Source organism: Cebus imitator, unplaced genomic scaffold (genome assembly GCF_001604975.1).
Source record: "Cebus imitator isolate Cc_AM_T3 unplaced genomic scaffold, Cebus_imitator-1.0 Scaffold50, whole genome shotgun sequence".
Lineage (NCBI taxonomy): Eukaryota > Metazoa > Chordata > Mammalia > Primates > Cebidae > Cebus > Cebus imitator.
This window is the reverse complement of record NW_016107365.1, coordinates 4,369,952-4,382,700: the sequence shown is the minus strand read 5'-3', so window position 1 is coordinate 4,382,700 and position 12,749 is coordinate 4,369,952. Positions and strand designations below refer to the sequence as shown.

Here is a 12,749-nt window from a genome sequence, read left to right as displayed (position 1 = left end):
GCCTCGGCCTCCCAAAGTGCTGAGATTACAAGTGTGAGCCATCACACCTGGCCTAAAAGATTTATTTTACACCATGTTTCTACTACCTTATTGCATTAAATTTTTCATTTTTTAAAGCTCCCTCTTTTATTGCTGTCTCTGGTATGTGGCATGGACTATAATTATAGACATCAGGAACAGAAACAGGTTTAAATAGAATAAATGAATCTTTGAAAGGGGAGGACTTCTGTGACACTGACCACATGTTCACAGGCAGTTTTTATAATCAGACTTTTTTCTAAACACCCCCTTGAATCACACAAGAGATCTATAAATTCTGTTATCATTCTTATACAAGCAAACATTGAGGTTCTTGACTTCTTATGTTACCTTTAAAGAGCTAAAGCAAGCTTATATATTTTTGTATGAGTTGTGGCTTAAGAGTATGGCAGTATTTATTTTAAGTTTTTATTTATGAAAGAGGGGTTAACATTCTTTAATTTCTTTAGGCTCTGAAGAAAGCTGATAAGCAAGTTTTGGAGCCTCTGATGAATCTGGAGGTTACAGTAGCTAGAGATTATCTCAGCCCTGTCCTGGGAGATCTGGCACAAAGAAGAGGAAACATTCAGGAAATTCAGACTCGCCAGGACAACAAAGTTGTTATTGGTTTTGTTCCCTTAGCAGAAATTATGGTAGGTACCTTTGTGACTGAAAAGTACATATTCTTAATTCAGGGGATATAATATGCCAATGAATAGACAATCAGTAACCTCAAAAAAGCCTCAAGGCTTTGATTTAGAGAATACATGTTGAGTTTCAACCAGCGGGAAGTGTTAGGACTTTGAATTTAAATTGTTGAGGAAATCCAGGGATCATATATAGCACTTCAAGTGGGTATTTACAGTCCTAAGACCACAAAGTTTGAGGGTGTGCTGTACCAAAATGTGGTGCCAGTCTATATGGCCATTTTTTCCCTTCCAAACATGTCTTCTACCTTTGTCAGTTTTAAGGCAAGTATCATTCTTCTCCCCCTTCAGCCTCTTGTGCTCTAGGACAGGCACCTGGGCTGCCAGCAGAGTAGCAGGAAGGGCAGAGCCATGTAACCGAATGCCGGCACCACAGAATACATCGGCAGCACAAGTGCACTATTTTGCTTTCTGTCCTCAATATTTTTATATCCAACTTACCGTGCAAAAAATGAAATGATCTCTTTGAAGGAAGTGATATGGCTAAGCCACATGAGTGGCGACATCACTTTTCCCTGATAATAGTCAAAGGATAGCAGGAAGAAAAACTTGAGGCTTAAATTTGATAAGATAAAGGACTTAAATTATTTTGATTAGGGTTATTCAACTGCACTTCGAACGCTAACATCAGGCTCAGCTACTTTTGCGTTGGAACTATCTACTTATCAAGCCATGAATCCTCAAGATCAAAATACACTGCTCAACCGGAGAAGTGGTTTGACCTAAATGTTTTAGTTGTTGGAGAGGAATTCAGGAGCACCTGGCTACTTCATTGTCAGTAAGAGCAATTTTTATTGCTTTATTGGATGAAAGAACTAGATAAGCTTTGATAGTAGCACCTGTTTTAATTTAAAGCCAATGTACCTGAATCATGCTGTTCATCTATAAAGTTATTACTCTTAGTAGTAAACACTCAACTCTGGAAGAGCGGTATCACGAAGTTGTGTTTCTTGTGTGTCTTTAAGCTTGTCTCACAAGAAAGATATCAGGCTTTATATATAAGATAGAGGTTCAGTCAATAAAAATATTTTATTCAAAAAACAGTCTAATATCTTAATTTACACGATTTTGAAATGAAGTTGATTGTAGTACAGATTGCCATGGCCTTTTTTCCCTCCATTTTTACATGTTCTCATGGTTACAATATCCAGCAAAAAGAGGTTGTGCAGCTATTCCACGTCTGTAGATAGATAACATGAATAAAGATATTTTAGATTGATATAATTCATGTCATCTTAACTTAGAAGCCTAAATTAGAATCACTAAGTCATAGCATTACTGAATATAAGGGAAGAAAAAGCAACTGAAGATGAGTTCTAAGTTACACCAAAATTTTATGTATCTATAAAACAGTCCTAACTCTGAATGTATCTTCTTCTTATAGGTATTATTCTCTTACCTACAAAAAATAATTCCCAGTTTCTCCTAGTTCCTACTACTTAGGTAACATACATTTCTATTTATAACAAGAAACTAGTTAATACTGAATAAGAAGGTTAAAAATCATACTGGACTTAATAGTATCCTAGCTTGAGAAATATTTCTTACTTGACCATTCTGCAGCGGTGCCTTGTCAGTCTGTCATAGGCATCATCCAGATTTCTGACATCCTTGGAACTCCAGAGTCTCTCACCAACAGCACTTGCCCGAGGCCTAATATTTAAGTCACATATAATTTAAGTCACATATCCCTCCAAGCACTTTAAATTCATGTTTAGTACTTTTGTGCTTAGATGGAGAAGGAAAGCTAAGGCAACCTCAATTCTTAACTCAAATGTCACTACATAAATCCCATACCATAATCTTGGAGTGAGGTTAGTTGCATCCACATATTCTCCCCATAGACAAGCTTCTCCACCAATGACAAGTTGTTTCTGTTCCTGTGTACCTAAGTTAAAATCACTGAATTAAGTTCAGAAGTTCAAAGCTTACACACAGAGGCAATATTAATTTATCAAATTTGTTTCCTGTCTTTATCCTAGGGCAACATTTCTCTCCTGTGGTCAGCAGGACCTTGGGAGATGTTAATGACTGTGGTAAAAAAGAAAAAAAAAAGGTACCCCCCCACTCCTGCAAAAAAATGGTTGCAGACTTTATTCCCGCCCATGGTTCACAGCACACGTAAGCACCATGGATTAACGTGGTGGGCCAGTATTAAAAAGTTTTATTTTAGTTTTTATGCAAACTTATCTGGACACCAGAAACCATTTTTCAAATCCCTGATTGCCTGTTTAGTAGTATGTAGGGAATATAAGTTGGAATACTAGTTTATTTTTCAGTGGACTGTGACCACCATGCCTGCCTGTAATTTCTGCCTCTTGGCATTTAAAACAAAAACTGAGTACTTTTTTTTTTTAAATTGGTCATTAGCGCTTTTTGATCCTTATAAAATGCATTGTGTAGAAAATTACCAATTCTTAATAGATGTACCATTTTAAAACTTTTTTAATTAGCAAAATCCTTTTCCAAGGCTTTTGTACTAAGGGCTGATGTACAAAACTGGACAAAGTAGAACTGTTCTTTATGAAGTGTTCTGAGAGCCTGAAGCTCCACCCTTCAGATGTCCCCTTCTACTGTTCCCACCACCAATGATTCTACACTCAGAATCCTAAGACAACATAGCCTGAAATCCACTGAACTAAAACTATAGCTTTGCCTAGGTGTCTTACATTGGAGAAGCAGTTCAGAAGAGGGCATACAAGGTTAATGCAGTCAAATAGCTTTCAAATGTAGAGAGGGAGGACCCATCAGTGAAAATGGAGATAAAGTTTAAAGGGATCTATAATACTTTTGAAGTTCTTGAATTTAGGCAACTATATGGTTTCTGGAGAGTGTAAAATGATACTGAGCTTTAAAAAAGTACACAAAATCAAGGATCAAACATAAAAGGGAGGATAGTTGGTAGGTAATATCTAGGTAAGGATTTCTGAGGTGGGAGGTTAGGGAAGAAAACTCATAAAACAAAGGTAACAATGGTTGCTTTACTTACCACCAAAATCAAGAGGTTCCACTTTATAGTATTTCCTCCAATCTTGTCCATAACTAATCAAATCTAAGTACCAAGGAGCAGAAAGGATTGCAGGGAAGCCAGACGCTGTGACTCTACTGAGTTCCTCAGGATACCTGCTGTCTTTCCACACTTCAACTATTGTGCCTGGCTCAAGCTATTAAAGTTATAAATAGCAATACATATTATTAGGTCTAGAGCATAGTAGAAGAAATGGAAAGTTTAAGGCATTATTACTAGGAACATAATTTTCTAAGATCCTTAAAAAAAATCTACATTTTCTTTTTCCCCTTCAGAGTTAGTGCCATGTGATAGTCATTGTAGGGACTTAAAATGACAAGTTTCATCAACCTTAAGTTTGGATATTTAAGTTTTGCTTACATATGGTACCACAGAGGTTCAGTTAACTAAGGCTGAGACTTGCATTTTCGTCTCATTTCTACATTATAAGGTCCAAAGTGGTCACTAGCCACTCTGGAAAGGTAATACTAGTAGCTAGACTTGCAAATTCCCAATTGCCCCAAGAAAAATAAATCTCTTAAACTGATCAGATACAGTCTTCACAATGCTCACCTTCACTTTATCATCAAAAACCTCCTGCCAGACAATGGATCCCTTTTTTATGGTTGCAATAATATCCAAAAGCCTAGTATTACAAAAAAAGTTATTTTTAGATCACAAGCTTAACAATATGTTTAAAATGTACATTTTCTACCAATGATTACTTGCATTGTTGAGAGGCCTTTCAGTATAGTACAGCTTTACAGCACAAGCAGCTGAAGTTGGGAAGTGTCACAAGTAGTGCCCCCTTTTTAGCTTATGATACAGAACCTAACATAGTATAAGGGTTTAATAATCACTTGCTGAATGAATAAGTATGCTCCTGAGATAGGAAGAAGTGGCCCCAAGTTGAGTTGGGAGGTAACTCATAGGAAATTGTACAAACAGCAATCTCTCATAATTTTACGGCTGTCTTAAAATGGCAGGGACCATAACCTAGCCTGTCATATCACATAAATTACATATAAGAGTTGCTGACAATCAGTCCACAAATATTTATAGATATTTAGACAATGCCAGGTGCTCTGTAGATAAAATTAAAATGCATCACACAAAAAGCTGAATAGGCAAAGGCTGGAACCTGGGCTTGCCAAATAAATGGTACAGCATAAGGGTTGGCAGCTATAGCTTGCGGGCTGTTGTCGTATGGACTTGAGCTAAGAATGGTTTTTACATTTGTAAAACGTTTCTTTTAAGTTTTAAAATTTTTAAGTTTTTTTTTTTTTTTTTTAAAGGATGTGCAATTATATGTCACCCATGAAGCCTAAACTCTCTGGCCCTTTACAGAAAAAGTTTGCCAATCCCTGTAGAGCAGCACTGTCCAGTAGAACTTCCTGGGATGGAAATGTATTTATATGCACTTTTCAGTTTGACAGTCACTAGCATCAGCTGGCTGTTGAACACATGACATGTGGCTAATGCAACTGAGTAGCTGAATTTTTAACTTTCATTAATTTTAATTAATTTACATACAGACAGACACCTTGGCTATGGCTACTTTATGGGATAGCATAGGTATAAAGTAAAAGAAATGCTCCTGGAATTGACAAAATGGAATGAAGAATGTTAGTGAAGATTTCACAGAGTAGCCAGGTATTCAACTGTGAGAGAGAGAGAGAGAGAGAGAGAGAGAGAGTGAGACAGTCTCACTCTGTTGCCCAGGCTGGAGTGCAGTGGTACAATCTTGGCTCACTACAACCTCCAACTCCTGGGTTCAAGAGATTCTTCTGCCTCAGCCTCCCAGGTAGCTGGGATTACAGCCACCCACCACCATGCCTGACTAATTTTTGTTTTTGTCGTAGAGATGGGGTTTCACCATGTTGGCCAGGCTGGTCTCAAACTCCTGCCTGGCCTCCAGTGACCTGCCTGCCTTGGCCTCCCAAAGTGCTGGGATTACAGGTGTGAGCCACCATGCCTCAGCCCAAGCTGAGTTTTTAGAACAGATGACTGCCTTCCGATATTTCAACAGCTATTGCAAAATACTTGGAGTCACCATGTTACTGATTTAAACCGAGCAGTGGGTATTGCTTCCTTTAGTGATTTTTCACATCTACACTTAGACAAAGGATGTAGAGAAAACGTAAAAATAAAGCATATTACTGAATAAACTTTTACAAAAAGTATTAATGAAATACAGAAATAGGCTTTCAAACAACTTACTTTTGAATGTAGAAAGATTCAAGTTTTTTAAAATCTGTGCCAAAGCCTTTTTGCCTCATGAAGTCTTGAATTTTTGGATTTGATTCCCTAAAGGAAAAAGTAATTAAAATTTCATTACAAGTTTGATATGCTCAGTTTATTATTTAAAGCAGTATATATCCCTAACATCAGTTGTGCAGACTTAAAACTATTAAAGTTTGTTAGTAAAACGCCTAAAAACTTAATTACGAGTTATCTTAATTATCCATTGCAAAGAGTTTTTTCAAGAAGCTGATTTCCTGTAGCTCTACCCTACCCACCTTTCTCCTCCATCCAAAGCCATTTGCAGAGAGAATTTTTATTTGAAAAACCTTCCCCATTTAATCACTGACCTCCTTCACTAAAGGCGTTCTCATTTCATGGTAATCTTTTTTTTTGAATCTCCATTTTTTTCTGCATCTTGTTTTTCTTTCTTAAGCTTTACTTTGCCATACCACCCAAATGTACATTCTAGAAAAATCTATGATCTCAGGAGTCGTGTTGCCCAGTTTAAACCCTTACAAGCAGGGATGTTACTCAAGTCTTCCTTATGGTGTGGAGCCCACTATAGCTACTTCAATGCAACAGGTTTTTTTGTTTTTTGGCTCCCCCTCACACCCCCACTGGAGTCTTGCTCTGTCTCCCAGTATGGAGTGCAGTGGCATGATCTCAGCTCACTGCAATCTCCTTTTCTGGGATTCAAGAGATTCTTCTGCCTCAGCCTCCCACATAGCTGGGATTACAGGTACCCACCACCACTCCCAGCTAATTTTTGTATTTTTAGTAGAGATGGGGTTTCACNCTTTTGTATATTAACCTTATATTCTGCAATGTCACTATAATAACTTACTAGTTCTCAGAGGTTTTTTGTTGATCCTTTGGGATTTTATACATAGACAGTCATGTTCATCTGCAATTTTTCCTTTTTGTGGAGAACGGGGTCTCGCTATATTGCCCAGGCAGGTCTCGAACTCCTGGGCTTAAGCTATCCTCCCGCCTCTGCCTCCCTAAGAGCTGGGATTACAGGCGTGAGCCACAGCGCCCGGCTGCAATTTTTTATACTTTTATTTCCTTCTGTCTTATTGTGTTAGCTAAGACTTGTACAATATTGAACAGGAGTGGTGACAAGAGACATCCTTGCCTTTTCCCTGATATTAGGGGAAAAGCATCTGATTTTTTACCATTAAGTTCTGTATGATGTGAGCTGTGGAATTATTGTAGATGTTCTTTATCAATTAAAAAAGTTCCCTTCTATTCCTAGTTTGCTGAGAGTTTTTATCATGAATGGTGTTAGACTTGTCAAATGCTTCTTCTAAATGTATTGATATAATCATGATTATCTTTTTTAACTTAGTTGATGTGATTAATTACATTAATTAATATTCAACCATTAAATAAATATGCATATCTGGAATAAATCCCATTTGGTCGTGTTGTATTTTTTTCATACAATGTTGGATTTGATTTGCTAATATTTTTATCATGGATAAAAGGGGCATTACATTACAATGGAAAGTGAGATAGTAAAGGAACTTTTTATATATAATAAGAGGTTCAATCAATAAAAATATTTTATTCAAAAAACAGTCTAATGTCTTAATTTACATGATTTCAAAATGAAGTTGATTATAGCACAGATTGCTATGGCCTTTTTCCCCCTCCATTTTCACATGTTCTCATGGTTACAATATCCAGCAAAAAGAGTTTGTGCAGCTATTCCACATTTGACCATTCTGCAGCGGTGCCTTGTCAGTCTGTCATAGGCATCATCCGTATTTCTGACATCTTTGGAACTCCAGAGTCTCTCACCAACAGCACTTGCCCGAGGCCATAATCTTGGAGTGAGGTTAGTTGCATCCACATATTCCCCCCATAGACAAGCTTCTCCATCAATGACAAGTTCTTTCTGTTCCTGAGTACCACCAAAATCAGGAGGTTCCACTTTACAGTAGTTCCTCAAATCTTGTCCATAACTAATCGTACCAAGGAGCAGAAAGGATTAAGGGAAGCCAGACACTGTGACTCTACTGAATTCCTCAGGATACCCGCTGTCTTTCCACATTTCAACTATTGTGCCGGGCTCACTTTATCATCAAAAACCTCCTGCCAGACAATGGATCCCTTGTTTATGGCTGCAATAGTATCAAAGTTTTTGAATGTAGAAAGATTCTAGTTTTTAAAAATCTGTGCCAAAGCCTTTTTGCCTCATGAAATCTTGAATTTTTGGATTTGATTCCCAACACTTAAATTCCACTTCATCTCCTCCCAAATGAATGAACTGATCTGGAAACACCTCACTAATTTCTTTGAAAAATGTAGTAAGGAAGCTGTATGTTGTATTCAGAATAGGGTTTATAGGTCCAAAAGAGTCCAACTTGTTTTTTCTATTGTAACATGGAGTCAGGAGGTCTTTCTGACCTAGAAGAAAATATTAAGATTCTTTTTAAAAGTAGTATACTCATTATAAAGATCTGGTTTTCATCATTTTATTGAAGCTACAAGATTTTATGCACAAAAGATAAGCATGTTTACTAAGTTAGTAATTTCTTCCAAATAAGACAAGGAATTGTTTCCTGAATCCTGTCTCTTTGCCTCTTTGTTTCCCTTTATATCTGAGATTTTATCTACTTTAAATGTTAATAACTCCAAAATCTTCAGCTTTCCTCAACCCTTTCTCTTGAGCTTCAATTCATATTTCAAATTCCCTGCTGAATACAACTGGAAATCCTAGCTGTACTTCAAATACAAGCTAACAAAAAACAACATCTGCAGTCACTAAGCTCCTTTCTCCAGCTTCTCCTGGTTTTTGTATTCTAGTGAGGGTACCATCATCATCCTAGAGTATATACCTCTTCCCTCTCTTAGAGCCAATCAGTTGCCAAGTTCTATGGATTTTTCCAAAATGTCTCTCAGTTCTGTCCATTATTTTCCATTCCCACTATCACCTTTTTGGTCCAGAACTCCAGTCTGTCCAACTGGAAGTTTGATATGCTCAGTTTATTATTTAAAGCAGTATATATCCCTTTTTAATACTTTAGGCAGTACCTGCTCACAATGACTTGCTCACAATAGACACATAGTAGTTATTGAATCGTATCTGTCAACGGTGTTACTTATATGCCAATCACAATTAAAATGAGCAAACACTAGGTCATAAAATAAGAAGTGTGAGACCTCAAATATTCACTTCTGCAACTTATAAAATACAACTCCTGGCCAGGCACAGTGGCTCACGCCTATAATCCTAGCACTTTGGGAGGTTGAGGTGGGCAGATCACAAGGTCAGGAGATCCTGGCTAACACAGTGAAACTTCGTCACTACTAAAAATACCAAAAATTAGCTGGGTGTGGTGGCACGTGCCTGTAGTCCCAGCTACTCAGGAGGCTGAGGCAGGAGAATCACTTGATCCTGGGAGGCAGAGGTTGCAGTGAGCTGAGATGGCACCATGGCACTTCAGCTTGGGTGACAGAGCAAGACTGTCTAAAAATAATAATTAAAATAAAATAAAATACAACTCCTTACCTTTTCCCCAAGATAATGTATGTCCAGGGGTATCAAATTCTGGCAGGACTCGAATTCCTCGTAATCTGGCATATTCAATCACCATATGGACATCATTTGGTGTATAAATGTGAGACAAAGAATAGCTTCCCTGTAAAAGCCATATTTATTCAAGTTAAAATGTACAATGTAGATTTGATTCTGGAAATTGTTAACAATTGTGCTTGCATTTGATATCTGACAGCTAATTTTTTCACTATGACTATATATTGGTTTCATGTGATGTTACATGACTCATTTTAAAATAATATAGTACCATAGTTTTAGGAATAGAAAATTTCAGAAAGAAAATTTCTACTAAGTCACACATACTCAAAGGATGATAGCTATTGAGGCTTTTGTCAAATCATTTGTTTTCCATATTTTAGCAATAAATTCTCAGTATGCTTTGGGCTAATCCCAGATGTACTGATAGAAATATCTATCTCTGTCAGTACCTCCTGTTTGAAGAGTGTCTACTGTCATGCTGTTTCAGCTTCCATGTAAGCATACAACAAAACAAATGTCTCCGAAGTGAAACCTCTGAAAACACTGCTCTTGTCAATTTTAGAGTCAGAATTCACTCATTACAAAGCATAGCTATTGTCCTTCAAAGGACTATCATCTTCAATTACTATCAGCTTGAAAAATTCCCCTGTAGACTCTATGATAAGTGACTTGGTTATTTTGAATGATTACCTTAGTCCCTTTATAGGTCACTTGAAAAATTAGAACTCAATATTGTCTGTAACTAAAGTTCCATGAAAGGTGTTCCTAGCACATTTATCAAACTATTGGTTATAAGTGCTCAATCCCTGAAAAGTAGTCTTGTCTCCTAGCACTACAAATCAAATTTCGACCAAGACAAGATTTAACTACCACTTTATATTAAATACAGGGACATGTTAATGGACACTATGGGGTGCAATCAGCAAAACCCAGACTGGGGGAAACTGTAGGACACAGTTTCTTCAACAACAAATTCCAGGAGAAAAAAGAAGTGGGAAGAGGGGACCCACAGATCAAAAGAGAATTACTAGACATTAATTCACCACAGTTAGGGAGCTTATTTGTATCCCACTGCAAATTTTTTAAAATAATTTTTTAAATAAGAGGAAAAGACACCTGGAGAAATGTGAATATTGATTGGGTGTCTAGATTACTCTTAATTCTTTAGCTGCAGTCATGTATTATGATTATTTTTCCTTAAAGAACAGGCCTTTTTATGGTGAGATATGGTGATGGATTTTATTCAAAACAACAGGGCAGGGCAGGGCTTGTCTGCAGGAGTTTAAGTGATACAAGATTGACCATGTATTCATTTTTGAATATGCGTGATGAGAACATGGGAATTCATTAAACTATTCTATATCTGTATATGTTTGAAATTTGCCATAATAAAAAGTAAAACAAAAGGAAATAAAAACACAAGTGCTGTGAGCATTTTAGCCTACATACGTAACACTGGAGAAAGTTTTGGAATTACGGCCAGAGGATGGAATTTAGAGTCCTGGCTCCGTCCCTTCCTAACCACAACTTCAGACAAGGCACGTCACTTCTCTGGATGTCAGGTACCTTCTTTGTATCACAGGAATATCAAACTAGGGGATACTGGGATCCCTCCCAGCTCCACTGGTCCATAATACAGTCAGTTTGAACACTGTCAACTGAGACTACCATTGTTTTCTAAGAAAGCACTCTCACTCTAAAATTCCCTACTTCATGTAGTTTTTCAGAGAGAAAAATCATCATTTAGGGATTTCCAAAGAATTATGTTTATAACAAATGCACTGTTGGACAACTTGATAAATATATTATCTTAACCATATGTAATTTGAGAATTATTCAAGTCTTCTACCTTGAGTTGTTAAATTTCTATTTATACTTCTCCAGAGATTGTTTATATTTACAATAACAATACAGTGAGTTATAGCAATAACAAAAAAAGTTTTATGGAGGTAAAAAAAATTACAAACCATAAGCATCTAATTTTTACACTTTGATTCTATCCATAAGAATAAACATTTAAGCCACAAACTTGTAATGAAACAATACCCAAAGTTTTTGTAGACAGACTACAATACAGTTTACTCACTTTATTGCTTAACTCAGGAAAAGCGATGCTCTGATAGGGGAAAGACTGGTCGTCAACTATGTGCCAGTGAAGAACATTAAACTTATTAAAAGCCATGGCATCCTGTAAGCAAACATATTTAAAAAGTATATACTACAGATATCATATACAATCCATATTACCTGTCTACATTTGGAATTGCTTCCAATATGTCTGCTTCCTTTAAAGATATATATTTTTTTGTTTTGAGACAGGGTCTCATTCTTGCCCAAGCTGGAGTATGGCATGATCTCAGCTCATTGCAGCCTTGACCTCTCAGTCTCAAGTGATCCTCCCACTTCAGCCTCTGAGTAGCTGGGACTACAGGCGCCCACCACCATGCCCGGCTAATTTTTGTATTTTTTTGTAGAAACAGAGTTTTGCCATGTTGCCCAAGCTCGCCTGGAACTTCTGGGCTCAAGCCATCTGCCCGCCTCAGCCTCCCGAAGTGCTGGGATTACAAGCATGAGCCACCATGCCTGACCAAAATTTATTTTTCAGCAAAAAAAGAATGAGAATAGAAATTCTTCATCATATATACTTCACATGACATGTCAGTATTGAAAAATCCTCTGGAAACATCATATTTTTTCTAGACAGTGAGTTGTAACTTTGCTCTATGGGAGGAGGGCAAGCTTATAAATTCCCAATATCTAGGAGTCTGCCAACAATGCAAAATGGTTCTTGGCTGCCACTGTGTTTGGGAATACGGCAAAGGAAAAATGGAGCATTCATTTAAGTATCAGGACTTATAATTCCACAGTTCTGAAATTTGAGTCCCAACCAAGAAATTCATTGCAAACTCAATACGAGTGTCCCAGAGAAATTTTTGGACAAATTAAGTTAATAATTTTATGTATATGCTAGAGGAATAACCAATATAATATTTATATAAAATATAAACACTATTTTTAAAAGATGAAAAATAGTAAGGGAGAAGATTTGTCCAACAAGATCATCAAAACTTAAAGACTCCCTCTTCATCAAGGCTGAAGGGATTTTGCTGATGCAGTTAAGAAATCTTTTTTAGGCCAGATGCGGTGGCTCACACTTGTAATCCCAACACTTTGGGAGGCTGGGGCGGGTGGATCACAAGGTCAGGAGATCAAGACCAGCCTGGCCAAC

The 12,749-nt window shown here is 37.1% G+C and overlaps 2 protein-coding genes across 4 annotated transcripts in view; one reads left to right on the top strand and one right to left on the bottom strand.

Moving 5' to 3' along the window:
• The window catches only part of GFM2 (GTP dependent ribosome recycling factor mitochondrial 2), a 51,527-nt gene extending 49,709 nt beyond the window's left edge, over window positions 1–1,818 (top strand). For all 3 annotated transcript variants that reach the window (XM_017527645.2, XM_017527644.2, XM_017527646.2), the window contains 2 exons: window positions 489–671; window positions 1,323–1,818. In XM_017527645.2, the coding sequence (XP_017383134.1) occupies window positions 489–671; window positions 1,323–1,451 (312 nt within the window). In that variant the 3' untranslated portion in view covers window positions 1,452–1,818. The remainder of the gene's footprint in view (window positions 1–488; window positions 672–1,322) is intronic.
• Window positions 1,819–1,838: 20 nt separating this feature from the next.
• Window positions 1,839–12,749, bottom strand: part of HEXB (hexosaminidase subunit beta) — a 28,944-nt gene continuing 18,033 nt past the window's right edge. The window contains exons 6-14 of the mRNA XM_017527652.2: window positions 11,607–11,708; window positions 9,494–9,623; window positions 8,185–8,388; window positions 5,953–6,016; window positions 4,306–4,378; window positions 3,715–3,889; window positions 2,523–2,613; window positions 2,274–2,378; window positions 1,839–1,905 (exon numbers count right to left, since the gene is read on the bottom strand). Coding sequence (XP_017383141.1) covers window positions 1,848–1,905; window positions 2,274–2,378; window positions 2,523–2,613; window positions 3,715–3,889; window positions 4,306–4,378; window positions 5,953–6,016; window positions 8,185–8,388; window positions 9,494–9,623; window positions 11,607–11,708 — 1,002 coding nt within the window. The 3' untranslated portion in view covers window positions 1,839–1,847. The remainder of the gene's footprint in view (window positions 1,906–2,273; window positions 2,379–2,522; window positions 2,614–3,714; window positions 3,890–4,305; window positions 4,379–5,952; window positions 6,017–8,184; window positions 8,389–9,493; window positions 9,624–11,606; window positions 11,709–12,749) is intronic.